The sequence below is a fragment of the Martes martes genome (genome assembly GCF_963455335.1).
Source record: "Martes martes genome assembly, chromosome: 12".
Taxonomy (NCBI): Eukaryota; Metazoa; Chordata; class Mammalia; order Carnivora; family Mustelidae; genus Martes; species Martes martes.
This window is the reverse complement of record NC_137900.1, coordinates 73,692,667-73,710,401: the sequence shown is the minus strand read 5'-3', so window position 1 is coordinate 73,710,401 and position 17,735 is coordinate 73,692,667. Positions and strand designations below refer to the sequence as shown.

Genomic DNA, 17,735 nt, shown 5'->3' with positions numbered 1-17,735 from the left:
GTAGCATTTTTGCCTGTCCAGCATCCATTTCCCCTTTCTCTGCCAATCCTCTGGATTATCCACATTCCTAGTCCAAATGGCTCAAGCCAGGCTGATGCCCTTGCTCCCACCCCTACTCAAGTCAATGAAGGTCAGCCTCCAGGACATTCACCAGAACAAAGGAGAGGAAAGTTTTCCCTCTGGGATGGGAGGCTGGTAGGGAACCTAAGGCTGGAGCTTCTTGGGTTAGTCTCACAGAAGACGGCGAGCCTACTGAGAATGAAACAGTAGAGACGGTGGCACTGTGACATCTTTAGGCCTCTGGAGTTCTTGGTAATATGAGTTACTAATTCTCTTTTTGGCGTGAGTCAGTTGGGGTTGGAATTTCTACTTAGAGCTGGGAGTTCTAATATACAGAACCAGCCCTTCACATGGAAAGGCCTTGACGTCACCCTGTCTTTCCTCTTCTCCCACTACCTGTCTGCCCAAACAAATCTTCCCTCACTGGGCTGTCCCAAACAATTCCCCTGCACCTCACTTTCCTCACAGAATGTCACCTCCTTGCCACAATGGGACACAAGTTTCCCATGTCCCTATAGGTAGGGGGCTTGCTCTTTAAGGCCAGATCTAGCCCACCTCATCTTCCTCCCTTTGGGGCAAAAATCCTTTTCTTTGGAGAGTCATGTTATAGAGTTCACTGTTCATTACTGCTTTCCTGATTACTTAATTCACTTACAACTCTGACACCTGTTTTACAGTCTCCCCTTCCACCTCTGCCATCATTCCAGAGGGATTTCACCATTCCATTTAACAGCCTGTAATCATAGCTCATGTAGCGTTTACTGTGTCCAAGGCATAGTTCTAAGTAGCTTACATATATTTTAGCTCACTCAACCCTTATAACAGCATGAAGTATTATTAGCCCCATTTTATAGACAAGGAAACTGAGGCACAGAAAGGCTATTTAGACTTTTCTAGAGTTCCCCAGCTACTAAGTGGTAGAGTGGCGGTGAGAACAAGGTGTCTAATGGCAGAGTCTGGGTTCTTAACATACATGCGAGCCTCCCAGTTCCCTTTTCTCTTAAATTGTGGCATTCCCCTATAGCCACTCTATATTGGTCCCGTGAAGGTGGGAGGCAGTCAGAACCTCCTCCAACTGAGTCACTGTGTATCTGGAAGATCTTTGGAGAGATGTCAGCTGAGGGTGGTTTGGATGGCCATTGAAGACTTCCCCTTTCGACAGCACAGGATTTATTGTCATCTCCCATGTAAACGTACCCACTAATACGTAAGCCCAGAAACGGGTGTTTAGGTTGGGCTGATCACACAGCAGCAGCCAAGAAGGTTATATATTCCATCCTGGTACCCCATAAAACCTCTTTTCTGCTCCAATAGTCCTTATACTCTGTGGGAATGCACTGAGACCATTCCTCAGACCACGACCCTTGTCCCTTGCCTTACTCATGGCCCTGTGCTCCTCAACCTTGTAGAAGCTTGGCAGGATGGGTTCAAGCCCTCTGGTTTTCTTCCTCCCTTTGTTTGCAATAGGGAGAAGGAAGGCAGGGGGGAGCTTCACCATCCCAGCCAATCACACCCAGACTTAGCTCCATCCAGAGCTGCTCCCCCTGAAAATTCCTACTCAGACCCCCACAGCAACATCATCCCACCTCCACGCCTTCCCTCCTCTCTCCAGCTCAACAGTTTCACCACCTTCACTTCCTGCTGTGACGCATCCCCCCCTCCGCCTTCACAATGCCTCCTAACCTGCCAGACCCAACCTGCAACGCACATCCTGGGATCAACACCTCTGCTCCAGGTTCTACCACTGGTAGAAAAAACTCACCCAAATGTATGTCCTGGCGCCCTTATAAATATAAGGTCGCCAAGATCAGCTTGCCTCCCCCACCCCCACCGTGACACCAAGCAAACCTAATTAGTACTCACAACAGCTTTAATTATAACTATTGAGTACTTACTACGTGCCAAGCACTGTCCTAATCACTTTACAAGTACTTCATTTAGTCCTCAAAACACCACCAGCATGAGTTAGGGACCATCATGATTCCCACTGTACAGAAAGGAACACTGAGGCTCGCGGAGGTCAGGACCTGCTCACGGCCACGACTGCAGCAGCCCCGCCGCAGGTACACCTGCCGCACAGCCCCTGCCGGCGGCGAAGCCGGTTCCCGGCCATCTCTCCCGCACGGAACTGCAGTGTCACGCTGGAGCAGCGGTTTCATGGATCAAAGTAAAAGGGCAGGAAGGAACGAAGAGAAGACAACCATCGCGATAAGCTCCAGAAGGGAGGCTGGGGCGCAAAGATACTTCCTGGTCATCGTTACTCAGCACTTTGTAGGGTTTGCAGGGTTGGGGGAGCGGGAGTGTGGCGGGCCTTTTCCAGAACTCCAGCCCCACTGAAGCGGCCCCTTCTCGAACGTGGGAGCGTTCCGTGAAGGCCGCTGGCCCCTTCCCAGGTGGCCCTGTGGGTCTGGGGATGGCGGTCCGCGTCCCCGCTTCCCCCTACCGCGCACAGTGCCTGCGTCTCATAGGCCCCTGGGCGGCCGGCACACATCCCGACTCTCAGCCCGGTGCGGGCGGGCGGGGCAGCGGGCTTGGAGCCCCGGGCGCTCCCTAGAGCCCCGCCCAGCGCCCGCGCCAACCCCGCCCCCGGGGGCGACTCCGCCCCCAGCCGGCGCCTCGGTGGTTCCGGAAGGCGGGGCCTGGCCCGGGCGCCTGGGCGGGCGCGAGAGGCCCGAGCGGGCGCGCCCCCGCAACACGCACGCCGCGCGCGCCCGCCCGCCCCGCCCCCAGTTGCTATAAAGGGAAGGCGGGCTGAGCGTGCTGCAAGCTCCGTCCGGCGTTTTGGATCCGCTTTCATCGCTTGTTACGGTCGCTTGTCAGACCCTCAGCCGCCAAAATGGTGAAGCAGATCGAGAGCAAGGTACGCGCTCCCCGGAGGAGGCCCGGGCGCGACGCGCAGCCTCAGTAGCTGGGGAGGGCGAGGGCGGGAGGTGGGCAGGCGCTCCTCGGCAGCCTGGGGGGAAGGGGACGCTACGCCTTGGCCCGGGACTGCGGGAAGCCGGGGCCTGGGTGCGCCTGAGACAGCGGAGCATGCATCGGAGCAAGGGAGGAGAGGGACGAGGGCGCCCTGGAGGGCGGGCTCTGGGTCCCCGGTGCTGCCCGTGTCCAGTGCTCCGGGCGTCCCCCCTCCCCGCCAACGGCGCCTCCTGCACCCGGGTGCTCGGGAAACCCCCGCTGGCTGAGGGGATGGAGGCTGCTTTTCTGGATACAGGCTGGGGAAGGAGATGGAGGGCCTCTCGATAGAGGCACGGGGTCGCGGGCCGCCACTCCCTCCCGGTGGGCGGTGTGATCACCCAAGCTGGGCGGCGTGAGTTTCCTTGGGAGCGTATCCGGGCCTTAGACCCCAGCTGCCTCCATCAGTGCCCGGCCCCAGAAATGGCGCGTGCTGGCCTCTGCGCAAGGGGGCGGCTCCGGACTGGAGAACCCCTGGTCTATCCGAGGCGGGCCCCGAGGCTCCGGCGGCCCAGGTGGCCGCGAGGAAGTGAGGCCAGGGCCGCGCCCTCGGGACTCCTCCTCTAGCGGCGCTGGGCGTGTTTCCGGCAGCGCTGGCTTTGGAATGACTCAGTCCCCAAGACTGGGCCCAGGGGCCTCCTCTGCCCTGCCGGTCCGTGATTCACCCACGGTGGGTGGGTTTCGCTGCAGCCAGGAGTGCCCCCGAGGCGGCCGCGCGCGCCTGTGTGCTCGGCGGCCCTGGGGTACCAGGTGGTGGTTCTGCCCTGCTAGGAATGTCCAAGACCGTGTTCCATCTTCGAGAGTAATTGCAAGCCTCATACCCTCCTCCTCGGGGAAACTCAGAGCCCGACTTCGTGTCTGCAGCCATTCAAGAGATGTTTGTTAGATGCAGAGTCAGAAAAGTGAGTGGCAGAAATTGATGTTGCTGGAACAGTAGAAGACCCTTGGAAAGCGTTTACCCTGCGGTACCTCCCATCCCAAGCCCTCGCCTGTCTTGAGTGTCTGGACCTGAGAGATGCTGGGTGGCTTTGGGAATGAAAGTTTCTCTATAATACTCTTTTGGTTCCTTTAAAAATCAGAAAGGATATATGGTGATTGTAGAAAATTGAGCAAGAGAGCGATCTTCTATTTCCTAGAAGCCACTGCAAAGTAGTTGGATTATTTTATCTGTCCTGTTTTGTTCTGAGCTTCCCCCACCCCGTTCTAGTTTAGCCTGTAGTTAGAAGCTTTGTAATTATTTCAATATCTGAACACATTCAATATCCTGAACATTGAGGCAGTTTTCAGTGCCTCAGTGCATATATTCGTTCATAACCCTTTGTACAGAGTTCAAGCTGTTTCCTCAGGTTAGGGCCCAGTGATTGGGTCAAGGGGTGCGAACCTTTTATTTAAGGTTTGTAAATCCCCAAGAAGCATGTGAGAGTGGTCTTTCACTCCACCCTCATCGACACTGACATTCTCCCCCTAACTTTGACCAAATCATTATTAGTAAGAAAAATTGTATCTCCTTTGATTATGAGAGACTCTGAACTCCCCCCGCCATATGTTGATTGACTAATTGTAGCTATCTGCTTGTCCTTAATCAGTTTTTTACAAATGGCATGTCTTATTATTGTGTGAGCTTTTATACTGAAATTAGCAACCCTGTCATTGGTTGGAGAGGTCATTAATACAGAATTTTGTTCCCCCTACTTTTTATTCAGTACCTATTCAGTGACAGGTGTCAGTCTGGGTGGGAGGTGTTGTCCGGGGTCTGACCACATCATCAATATAACCTAACAGGTGAGAACCCATAAAGGAGGGAGAAGACTTTGAGTGGTTTATAGTTGTCTGTAAAAAGATTCTTATAGTTGTCTCAGAATCCATACGCAGACAGAATCTATTGACTCCTGAAACACATCTTTCAGTTTTTCCCTATTTTAGTTATAGTTTTGGCACCCTCCTCCCCTCATCAATAAGAAGATATACAAGGGTGACCAGAAATTGGTTAGGGTAGAGGGCGCGAAGACCCTGATCATAGGTGATCTTCAAGATTATGACCCAGGGACATTAATCCAAAGTTAAGCTCAGTTCAGTGTTACTTGTAAATGTTGAGTACACTTTAGATTTTCATTCTGCTGAACTAAACTTGGTGCCGTTGGCTAAGTCAGCTCTTTCTGAGGTGTCATGGTTCAGAGCCACTGGTATCTATTTTAGATAAAGTGGGTTAATGGACTGTCAAGGTGATGAGGAAGAAATCAACACACAGTTGTGTGTTGTTTTTTAAGAATGGTAGCTGCTCTTATTGAACTCCGACCTTCAATACATGGGCACTCTTGTCAAGCTGGTTAATTACTTTTGGAATGGGTGTGTTTAGGAAAAGAGATACTAGACTCTGTTCTTATCTACCCCAAATACATTGTTTTGTTTTCTGAATATTTAGGTCCATAATGGGGACCTTTATTGATCTTCCTTTTTAGTCTCTGAGTGTTAGACATTGCGGATTGCTTCTTAGATAATCTTGAGTCATTTTCAAAAGATATCCCTTTTAGACAAACTTAAGTGTCAGGAGAAGAGAATTTTATACATACCTGACTCTGTAACTGTTCAGTTAAGCCAGAAGTTACTGTTGAATACTTCTTCCCCCCAACCCCAAGATTTTTAGGTAGCTTTGCTTGAATTTGATTCAGAATTGTTTGGGAAACCGTTGAGCGTGTTTGTATAATATTTTATTTTGTAAGTAATCTCACCAGGTGTTTATGGAGGGCCAACCATGTTCACAAAACAGTGCATTCATCTGACATTATCATTCCTTGATTTTTTTTTTTTCTTGTCTAACCTGGTTCTTGAAGTAAAGAATGGCTGGCTTGACCTTTTTTTTTTTTTTTTTTTTTAAGATTTTATTTATTTATTTGTCAGAGAGAGGGCATACAAGCAAGGGTAATAGCGGGGAGCAGGAGAAGAAGGTTCCCTGCTGAACAGGGAGCCTGCTAGACTGGATCCCAGGACTCTGGGATCGTGACCTGAGCTGAAGGCAGATGCTTAAATGAGTGAGCCACCCAGGCATCCCTAGTTTGACGTTTTTTAAAAATCAGAGTAGAGAAGGCTCTGAATTAAGTTCATCTGGAGAAACTTGATGGTTTGGAAAAATAATTTCTATAATTCTAACTTGTTCTCGTTCTCCCTCCCTCCCCCTACCGCCCTCACACACAAATATTTCCCCACACCCCAAGGTGGGATGGGAGCTTGCATCTGAGTAACTAAAAGGTTACAGAAGTCAGGACATGGGAATGCCACTTTTGAATTGTTTCTGCAAAACACATGAGGTAGAAATTAGAAGTCTAGAAAAGTAACTGTATTGCAGAAGAATTCACTTCAGTTGTTTTGTTTTGTTTTGTTTTGTTTTGTTTTGTTTTAAATGGCATTTACTGAATAGGATTTGATATGATTCTTAGCTTTCAAGGGAGGGGAATGTTAGTTTTTAATTAAACCAGTGTGACCAGCATTTTCCCCTTGAGGGAAAACCCAGACTTTAGCTACAGATACTTAACGTTTTGGTTGCTCTCTGTCGCCCCAGTTTTGGTAAGCACTAACTGACTAAACTGTGGTTGAAAAGGAGTCCCTATTAACTAGAAGGTTAGGTTCCTAGGGTTACGGTATCCAAACCATTGGTAAATTATTCAGGGAGATTGGTGGTAAGGGATTTCTTGAGCATGTCTCACTGGGGGAATTTTATTTGACATATTTGTAATGCAAAATAACACCTAAGGAGAATTCCCTGCATGGGGAACTAAAGCTATCATTTGTCTCCAGCAAGGGCAGAGTTTTGAGATAAAGGGCAAACAGCAACAATAAACAGTGTGCTCTCCTCTCTGGAAACCCATTAAGGAGAGTGCGTGAATGCTTAATGTCCACAGTGACCCTCTGAGTGTGAGGGTCTGGAGGAGGTTTATTTTCCTTGATATTTTCAAAGCTTTTGACTTGTTCCATCATAGACAATTTTAATGAGAAAATGTGTTCGCTTTTAAACTTGTTTTCAGTGCAAAATTCCCTGCCTTTGTGACTTCTTCGATTGAAGTGACCCTCTTCATCATTGATAAGCATTTAGGTGCTTGTTTGCCGTAGACCTAAATTTGATGTGGAAACCTAATAGAAATGTCTGTTTTCATTTGCTCAGTTTGAACACAAATTGATGAAGACATGACTAATGATACACTATACACATCATACTTGTTTCATCTTATTAAGTAACACTACACACTCTAGGACTTTTTTCAAGTAGGTTATTTGGTTCATTTTAGTTTATTAAACTTTTAAAAAAGCAGTAACTTGGAATCCTTCTTTGTGTCACATTGTCTCACATTTGATCAGGACATTGAGATATTTAACCTCAGCTTTTCTTTTTTTCTTCTTAGTTTGCTTTTCAGGAAGCCTTGGACGGTGCAGGGGATAAACTTGTAGTAGTTGACTTCTCAGCCACGTGGTGCGGGCCTTGCAAAATGATCAAGCCTTTCTTTCATGTGAGTATGAAGCCAGTTGTGTTTTGTTGTTGTTGTTTTGTTTTTTTAAGATTTTATTTATTTATTTGACAGACAGAAATCACAAGTAGAGACACCGGCAGAGAGAGCGAGGGGGAAGCAGGCTCCCTGCTGAGCAGAGAGCCTGATGTGGGGCTCGATCCCAGGACCATGAGATCATGACCTCAGCCGAAGGCAGAGGCTTAACCCACTGAGCCACTCAGGCGCCCCGCCAGTTGTGTTTTTATAAGAGTTTCTGTATTTCTCAGGTTGGTGGTAGCAAAGCTATGAAGGGACAGTGTGTGTGTGGTGGTGGTGGATGTTTGGTCTGAAAGTAATAGTATAACAACTTAAGGGACACCTGCCTGGCTCAGACTCTGTAGAACATGGGACTCTGGATCTCTTGGGGTCTTGAGTTTGAGCCCAGTGCTGGGTGTAGAGATTACTTAAAATCTTTTAACGTAAATGTAATATTGTAACAACTTAATTTAGTTTTGGCACATGTGTAGCCCATTGAAGACAACTGTCAGAAATTAATTTGGTTGTCTTAAATGGTTTTTCTTTTTCTTCATGTTGAAACACAGGCCTTTTTTGAAATTCAGGCCTCAAAAGTTGATGTGCCGGGGCACCTGGGTGGCTCAGTGGGTTAAGCTGCTGCCTTCGGCTCAGGTCATGATCTCAGGGTCTTGGGATCGAGTCCCACATCGGGCTCTCTGCTCAGCAGGGAGCCTGCTTCCCTCTCTCTCTCTCTGCCTGCCTCTCTGCCTACTTGTGATCTCTCTCTGTCAAATAAATAAATTAAATCTTTAAAAAATAAATAAATAAATAAATAAATTTTTAAAAAATTTAAAAAAAAAGTTGATGTGCCGAACTCTTTTATGCCAGGAGGAATTTGTGTTGGAGAGACCATATGTCCTTTGTGGTTACCTGGTCCCTAATCTGAATTTTTGGATCTTTAAATAGTAGTTTCTACTTCTATTATTTTCTATTGAAGAAGCTTGAGTATCGTGACTTCCATTACCCAGGTCTGAATTTTTTCAGATTTTTCATTTTAAATTTTGCAGTCCCTCTCTGAGAAGTATTCCAATGTGGTGTTCCTTGAAGTAGACGTGGATGACTGTCAGGTATGTGACTGGAAATCTGGAATACTACTGACCTTTTCACATTGGGCTTTTTCTCTGAATTGCACGTGCTTGTTTACATACATGTCAAGTAATATGACAACTACAGTCCCAGCCACAAAAGGTAATTGTGCCAATTATGAGCTTATCCTAGCTACCAGGAGCTATGTATATCACATCCTAAAATAAGCATAAAAACAGATGGTTCAAGCTTCTGTACCTTACCAGTCACCTTTCTAAAAACGAATACATTCATTTTAACACTGAGATGCTCAATAAATCAAAATTGAATTTGAATATGATAACTAAATCCACAGACTTAAAAATTGGGAGACCACTCTTAGGATTCTTTGTGAACTATTGACATGAGAAGGTGTAAGCACAAGCTCACGCATCTTGCTTGTTTTTAGTCAGTTAGAAAACCCAGTGTTTTAAAGAACAAACACCAAGGTGCCTGACAGCAGAGAGTAATTTGGAGGGAAATTTGAGGGTTGATTTAATTTTACAAACGCTTCTTTACAACCCTGTGTACCCAGTACTCTTCCACATGCTTTATAAGTATTGATTCATTTAATCCTTGGGGCCATGTATCCCCCTTTTACAGATAAGATAGGTTGTCCATGAGGTCACAGTAAGTGGCAGAGTTAGGATTTAAAACGAGGGCCTCTGGCCTGGCCCTCGCTCTTCAGAGGAAGCTCTGGCACAGGGTGTGTGCAGTTCCTGCTCCTGGCCCAAGACCTGCTTCCCCTCCAGCCCACTGAACTAGGATAGCTTGTTCACGTTCAAGAACAGCACCTAGAAGTTCTTTACAGATATGTGGACATTGTCCCCTTAGCCCCAGGGAGGCAGGAGGGGTTAGGGTAAGACGTGGCCCAAAGGGTGCCCACCCAGGTTCCAGGCCTGGCTCTGGGACTTCTGCTTTAGGCTAACCTTAATACTTGCCTCATTAGCCTCCCAGGGTGGCTTTTCCATTGAGCAAAACTTAGAGTGGATAGTAAAGGTACAGAGTTTATAAAAACAGGGATATGGCAGTACTTTTAAACCTGTGAGGACCTACCACCAGCAAATCGTTTTGTCTTAGCACACTTTCTGATTCCATACTCATGCCTTTCCTGGTGGGGTCGTCTCGTCCTGGCACATGTTTTCCTTTCATACCTTAGACACTAGCTGTAAGCTTCACATCTTCTCCAGGAACCTTTCTCCACCCAGACTAGCCTTTCCTTTCATCCGTGTCTCCACGTTGTCCTCTGCCCCTTTTCCCCCCCTTGCATTTATGGTAGTAGAAAGGAAAGGATCCCATACCTAGACTGCCTGCTTTACTTTCCAGTTCCATCTCAGTGTGAGCCTCCGTAAAACAGCAGTGTTTACCCGGCATCATGAAGGAGTGGTCAGGATGACGTGAGATGATCCTTACAAAAACTGTCTAGAGTAGTGCCTGCCTGTGTTCAGAGAATCTTAACTAGTAGTAGTCGTCTTTTTGTCTGTCCTTTATCATTAGTCTCTATGAGTTTCTTGAGACCAGAAAGTCTGTCTTACTTACCTGGCTGGCATGCAGAAGGTATAGAGTGAGTTTATTTTATAAGGTAAAGTGATTGTCCCGGAGTTTTAAGAAAAAGAATAGAGAGTAGAGAGCAGGTGCCTGTGAACAAACTCTTGCTCCCCACCTAAACCTAACTTAACAGGCATTTTTTCTCTACAGTCACTTTAGCCAGGTCGATATGGTACCTGGAAGGGACTAGAGAGATTGCTGACTGGTCCTGGGACCCTGTCAGACAGTAAGTGAATCTCTTCGGTTTTTATTGGAAAGGAATAACCTGTGCTCGATGCTGGTTGTGCCCTTTGATCGCAGGCAGCTGTGATAACCGCCGTGACTAGCACGCCCATAGAACAGATGAGGGGCCTGCTGCACAGGAGGAGGGGTAGGTCAGGCTGAGCGGGCGGACCCGTGCACCTTGCCAGACCCTAGACAGGTTTCTCAGTGCTGGAATCTGAAACCTTAAGAAGGTATGCAGAGCAAGCAAGGACTTTTGTGGGGCCGAACTCTTCCTTCATATCTGATTAGCATATGCACCCTCAAACTTTCTAGACCTCGGAGTAACCCTCTCACAAGTGGAGGACCTTTCACTTTGCCTCTGTATTCTAAAGATTGAGCAACACACAGTGTTTTACTTTGAATACCTTTAATGATACTATTACAACACCATCTGAATAGCCTCATCAACCTGTTGTAGAGTTAAAAATTGAACTAATTGCAGAATCCTTTCGTCACATACATGTAACAGTGTCTACCAGCTCCGCCTCCCCAGGCCATTCGGAATTACTCTCTTAGCAAATTCTGTCAAAGCAGTTGATTGACAGGCAGTGATTTTTCCTCATGGAATTTGCAGGTCTTGGTAAAGTCATCCCCTTATTTCGACTCTAAAATAGAAACAAGGGATAAAAAGTACTTCAATCACATTTCTGAGAATTAGGTCATATCGTTAATGGATGAAATTTTTAACAAATGGACTAGTCTTTAAATTTTTGTGCAGATAATTCCCTGCTGATGAATTTCAGACTTCCGGTACTTTGTAGTGTCTTTGGCATAAGCAGTGTATAATTTTAATAGAAGGCTCTGTAAGCACTTGAGCACGAGGAAGTTGCCTTTTAGGTGTAATAGATTCAAACAAATTTTTCCAGGCCCTGGAAAAATTAGGAGGCATGGGCATAATGTGATACACAAAGAAAATTTTGTATTTATAGAAAAGTAGGAGTACCAGTCCTTTTGAAAATGATAGACTTGACTCTAGTACCAGTTCTGTATAGGGTGGGATACTTAACTTTGTAAATTAAAACAAGAAACAAAATAATTGAGACCTGATAATTGTGCAACCTTTTAGAACATTGTGTGTTTCCGTTTTGATTAGATGAGTTAATAGAAGTGACAAAAGCAAGTTTAAAGTTACTTTGGCCATATGGAGTTTTAAGCTAGAAACCAATGAAACTAAACTTAGTAAGGCAAAAAGTAGTCTTATTACACTTAATAATAAATCAGATTGCACAAAGCTATAGGGATGGGAAACAGGTGGGGGCAGTTGAAGTTCAAGTACAAATACCTTTAGAGTCACTATTAAGAATAGGCAAATTAAAAGTAGTAGTAGTAGAAAGGAAGACGTTGAAAAGTCCATAAAAGATCTTAGGTAGGTGTACTGTGTTCCTGGATAGTGACTCGGTATTATTAAAACGTCAGTATTCCCCAAGTTTGTCTGATGCAATGTCAGCCTGACATTTGGGGCCCTTGATTGACATTCTGAAATAATATAGTCAGGAAAGTCCTGGAAAGTGTTCATAAAAACAATCATTAACTGGGAGAGAAGTTATGGGGGATGAGAAAGGTCAAGCCGCATAAAAATAGTGTATTAGCTGCACTTACTAACATAGGGTGGTCTTGTAACAGAGTAGACAGGTATACCTATGGAATAGACTAGAAAGTTAAAAAAAAAAGATTTAAGTGTGTATTAATCATTAACCATTTGGGGTTAATGTGCTGCGGCTCTGCCTCATTCTTCAGATGTCTTCTAGGTTTTCCTTGGGTATAAACAAAAATCCTAGAAAATATTGAACATACTTAGAGAAGTGATGGACATTGTTAAGCACCTTAACCACTCTGGTTCTTGCAGTCTCGGGAACTTAACTGTCTTCCTCTCTTGCCACTGAGGAAATGGGCCTGGAAAAATCCTGTCACAGAACGGAAGTCTGATGCCTAGGCTAAAGCCCATGTTTTTAATGAATGGGGTAGAGAAGGGCTGATGGCAAAAATCATGATCCATACTGACTAGTCGATACACTTTCAAATTCAGAGCTCATTTTAATATGTATCTGGAGCTTTTAAAAGGAACGTGTTCTTTTTCTTAGCAGTTCTGCTTCCTGGGGGGAGGAGGGGGTGGTGACCAGAGTGGATGCAGAGATATTTGTATAGGCAGATGCAAGTGTTCACTTGAAGCAAAAATCAAAGCCTTTTACATATTGACCATGGATTAGTTCCACTGATGCCATGTTGATAGGACCATAAAAACTGTGTACTTTTTCGTGGAGAAAAGTCCACTGTAGGTACGTTGTACTGTATGTGTACCCTGCACACAGCATAGGTTTTATAAAGAAAAGCATTTAGATACAATAGTGACGCATTTGTAATAGCTAGTTGAGGAGGAATGGTTTCTCTCTTCCAGTTTTTTCTTCCAGTTTTTCTACAGTAAAGGTGGATTATACTTATGCAAATAAAAATGATCTTCCTTAATAAGCTTAGCAATATCACATTAAGGTTTTGTCCTAGGATATGTCAGAGAATTTATTCATAAGGATGTTCATAAATTGCAAGTAACGAAGCCTCACTTTGGGGAATTAAAGTTTAGAATCCTAGGTTACTTTAAAAGAAACAAAACAGCAAACCCCTTTCATACCCAATGAAAGAAAACTCAATTCTTTAAAAATTTACCACGTAAAGATTTGACTGTAATTTTTAGAAGTATTTTAAAAGTCTTGTTCAGGGGCACCTGGGTGGCTCGGTGGTTAAAGCCTCTGCCTTCGGCTCCGGTCATGATTCCAGGGTCCTGGGATCGAGCCCCACGTCGGGCCCTCTGCTCCGCGGGGAGCCTGCTTCTCTGCCTACTTGTGATCTCTGCCTGTCAAATGAATAAATAAAATCTTAAAAGTCTTGTTCATACTCTCCTCTCTCAAAGCATGGGCACCACTTCTGAGCATTCATCTTTTTTTCCAGTTTTAGGATTTTATTGTAAATTAAGCAGTTGTGCCAATGTAGGAATGCTGAACTTCTGGGTAGGTGAGGGGTAAGGCGTCTGGAATCTGAGAACATCGATTAGACTATCACGTTCATTGACTGGGAGGAGACCTGTATCTTCTGCTGATAAAGCTTTCTCATCAGAAAGTTGTGATGACTGTCCAGGTTCTGTTTTACCTGCCTTTGTGTGTGATGCAGCTCAGTCACGCCCCCGGGGGTTTCTGACTGGAAGTCGGGAAGAGGATGGCTCATCCTTTCAATGTAAAATGAACACCCAGCTCCTATGAGGCTCTGCCAACTGCCTGCCTGAAAGGTGATTTCCAACCAGTGGCTTCCGTGTGCACCAGAGAGGGAAGGGGCCGAGGCACACAGCTGTTCTCCCCAGCGCTGTGAGGGGTGAGCCTGGTGTTCCCAAATATTCAAGTTCAAGAGGTAGCTCCTGTTGCAACCAATGCAGAGATTTGCTTTAAGCTCTTACGTGAGCCAAGCAGTGTATCTGGACCTGATTCAACCCCCTGGACTACCCAGTTTTCAATCTTTTACCTAAGCCAGTCCCCCCTCCCCTTCTAACTTGTCATCTTCTGATTTCCTGAATCCTCATCCACAGTCCTCCCAGAACCTGGACATGGGCAGTTCATAGTCTCCCTGTCAAGTGTTCACCCCCTTTTCAATCTTGGATGTTCTTGCCCCGAGGGAATTATAGAATCTTTATGGTGGTGGTAACTTCCCTAGGCATTCAGAACCTGTTAGCCATTTTTATTCCAGTCATTACTGTTCTTGTGCCTCTTTGTCAGCCAGCATTGAGAGGAAAAGTCAAGGTTATCTGGAAGGAGTTCCTCTAACAGTAGTGCTCACTCTTCTTGCCCAAGCTACCAGCAAAGCAAATTTATAAAGCTATAAAACTCCTTTTTTCTCCCCAGTCTCGGTGGAGGAGAGGAACTTAGGCTGGCATGCTGCCATTACTAGGGGCTCAGACGCCCGCCCCCGCCCCCTTTTTTTTCAGTCCTGTGCCCTGCTGAATACTAAGCTAGAAATCACCACGACACCTTCCTTTTCTCAGTAGGCTCTTTGGTTTTTGCGATCTGGTTCTCAGAATTCAGCCTCCTTGGTTGCTGTCCCTCACTGCTCTGGGGTCTGCCTTTCTTTCCCAAGCCTCTTGAGGACCAGGCAGACATCCCTAATGGATCTCTTTATACAAAACTCTTGTCCAAACCAAGCCACTTTCTGAGGTATTTCCCCCAGCCCTTGTATGAACAAAGTATTGAGGGGGGCAGGGAGTGTTAGAAGTTCTCCTGTGGCATTCCGGTTACAGAACTAGGGGATGCTTGATACTTCAGGGACCTTAGTTCATGATGTGCAACCAGATACAAGAACCTACAAGTGAATGTTTAGTTAAAGGCAGAAAGAAATGGTGTAGAGCTTTGTCTTTGGGTTACGAGGCCTTTGTTCTAGAACAGTTCTTTGGTGAGTGAATTATTGGTCCTCTTGCTAAGGCTGTGTTTTAGTCTTTATGACCGTCTGCTGTGGACTCCACTACCAGAAGAAGATTGGAAAAAACTAGGAGCAGAGAAGAGCAGTACTAATTCCGAGGAATAGCGAAGATTCTAATCCTGAGTATAGTTACAGAAGGATCTGTTATTGCTTCTTTATACTTGAAATAGCCAAGAAATAATTGGGTTAAACAACTCCCTGGGTCATTGTAAGTATCTGATGCATTCTGCTTGTTGATGGCCCCTCCAGAGGGGGGTGCCTATTAATCTGCATTGAGAATATAACCAGTTTGCCTCTTCTGCTGCCATTTCATTCAGTCCATCAGTTTTCATATGCTTAAAAAATATTCTAATGCGGGCTTTTGAGGTGTATAACAGGGGAGAAATAGTCTAGTTAGAGATTACTTCTGTCAAAGCTCAACACTCAGTCTTGGTTCTGATCCTTCCCCTCCCTCCACAGGATGTCGCTTCAGAGTGTGAAGTCAAATGCATGCCGACCTTCCAGTTTTTTAAAAAGGGACAGAAGGTAGGCACATCGGACCTTCTATCCAGGTGGCCACTAGGAAAACATAGAATAAATTAAGGCACTGAAGGGACTTAGCCCTTCACATGGAAAAGCCTGTCTCCATTTTCTACTTTTAATAATATTTAAATAGGTCATTCTTCAATAAGTACATGCTGTGACATCTAATTGAAAATTGATCTTTGTTAGAACTAGTCACTAATCCCATGATTGGTGCTTCGTATTGTTTTAAGTACATTGATTTTTGAGAGATAAATTGTATCTGTCTTAAACACAAACTGGGGGGTGGCGGGGGAGAACTTGTTTTTAACCTAAAATATGTAGCTCTGGCTTAGAACCAGTTCTTTCAAGTAAGATTATACTTCCTCTCCTTCTACCTTCCCTCTTATTCCCCTGTTCTGTGATAGCTCAGTCACAAAACTACATCTAACCTCAATTCAATATTTTCTTAACAGGTGGGTGAATTTTCTGGAGCGAATAAGGAAAAACTTGAAGCCACCATAAATGAATTAATCTAATTATGTTTTCTGAAAACATAACCAGCCCTTGGCTGTTGAAAACTTGTAATTTTTTTTTTATTTACAAAAAGGAAAGATCAAGTATGAAGACTCTATACCCAACTGCCATCTGATTATAAGTGACAATAAAATATTAATTCTACCCTTTTTAAAACTGTCTGGTGTCTTTGAATAGCTTTCAGAATAAATGAAATGTGGCCATTAGATGACATTTAATGTCTTAATTTCATATACTGTTGACAACTCTTTAGTGACCTTATAGGCCGCTGTTAAGATTAAAAATCTTCTGCGGGGCAATGCAGGTAACAAGGTAGTATATAATAATTGTTTGACTCCTCTGAGCAGAGAGAATCATATTCTCCATTCTAGCAAGTAGATCTGCTGTCTGAATGATCCTCAACCAAAACTGAGGTCCGTCTGTGAAGGAATTTTCTCTGGTTTGAGATTCTAGTCTCAAACGTCACAGTGAGCTGCTGTTTTGTCAGTGGAAACGGAGTCCTGTTCTCTCCATTGGCAGTTCTTCATGGTTAGTTCACAAGGGAGTTCTGCAAACATTGCCATGAGAACTATCAAACTGGTTTTGTAGGCCAGATAGACATACTAACTTAAGTGGTAAACGGTGTGGAAGTTACTGGTCATTTCATTAAAGAACATTAAAGGTTTCATAGATCAGTGTTACAGACTAGGGAGCCTAGAACTAAACCCACATGTGTGTTCAGCCTCTGACAAAAGAGACAATATATAATGGAGAAGAGTCTCCAATAAATGGTATTGGGAAAATTGGACAGATACATGCAAGACAGGAAACTGGGCCACTTCCTTACACCATATACAAAGACCTAAATGTTAGGGACCTGAAAGTACAAAACTACTAGTACTCAGATATCAGCCCCAGCGACACTTTTCTAGATATGTTTCAGACAAGGCAAAAGAAAAGCAAAAACAAACCTTTGTGACTGTACCAAACTAAAAAGCTTTTGCACAGGGAAGGAAACCAACAGATGGCAATCTAGTGAATGGGAGAAAATAATGCAAATGTTATGTCCAATAAGGGGTTGATAATCCAAAATATAAAGAATTTATACAACACCAAAATAATCGGACTTTAAAAATGGACAGAATCTGGGGCGCCTGGGTGGCTCACTGGGTTAAAGCCTCTGCCTTCGGCTCAGGTCATGATCCCAGGGTCCTGGGATCGAGCCCCGCATCGGGCTGTCTGCTCAGCGGGGAGCCTGCTTCTCCCTCTCCCTCTGCCTGCCTCTCTGCCTACTTGTGATCTCTCTCTCTGTCAAATAAATAAATCTTTAAAAAATAAATGGACAGAATCTGAATAGACATTTTTCCAAAGATGACATACAGATTGGCCAACAAACACATGAAAAGATGCGCCAACATCACTCATCATCAGAAATGCAAATCAAAACCACAGTGAGATACCGCCTCACACCTGTCAGAATGGCTACAGTCAAAAAGTAACAAATGTTAACAAGGATGTGGAAAAAAAGGAACCCTTCTGCATCGGTGGTGGTGAATGTTAACTGATGCAGCCACTGTGGAAAACTGGAGTTTCCTCCAAAAATTTGAAAGCACAGAATCCAGTAATTCCACTACTGGGTATTTACCCATTGATAAAACCAAACACTGATCTAAAAAGATACACACAGGGGCGTCTGGGTGGCTCAGTGGGTTAAGCCTCTGCCTTTGGCTCAGGTCATGATCCTAGGGACCTGGGATGGAGTCCCATATCAGGTTCCTTGCTCAGCAGGGAGCCTGCTTCTCTCTCTGCCTCTGCCTGTCA

At 45.0% G+C, this 17,735-nt stretch overlaps 1 protein-coding gene across 1 annotated transcript; it reads left to right on the top strand.

Moving 5' to 3' along the window:
• Window positions 1-2,681: 2,681 nt before the first annotated feature.
• TXN (thioredoxin) lies at window positions 2,682-16,079 on the top strand. Its single transcript, XM_080820729.1, has 5 exons — window positions 2,682-2,920; window positions 7,407-7,511; window positions 8,573-8,632; window positions 15,357-15,422; window positions 15,875-16,079. Exons 1-5 carry the CDS (start codon window positions 2,897-2,899, stop codon window positions 15,935-15,937), a joined length of 318 nt encoding a protein of 105 aa, XP_080676855.1. The 5' UTR covers window positions 2,682-2,896; the 3' UTR covers window positions 15,938-16,079.
• The last annotated feature ends 1,656 nt before the right edge of the window (window positions 16,080-17,735 follow it).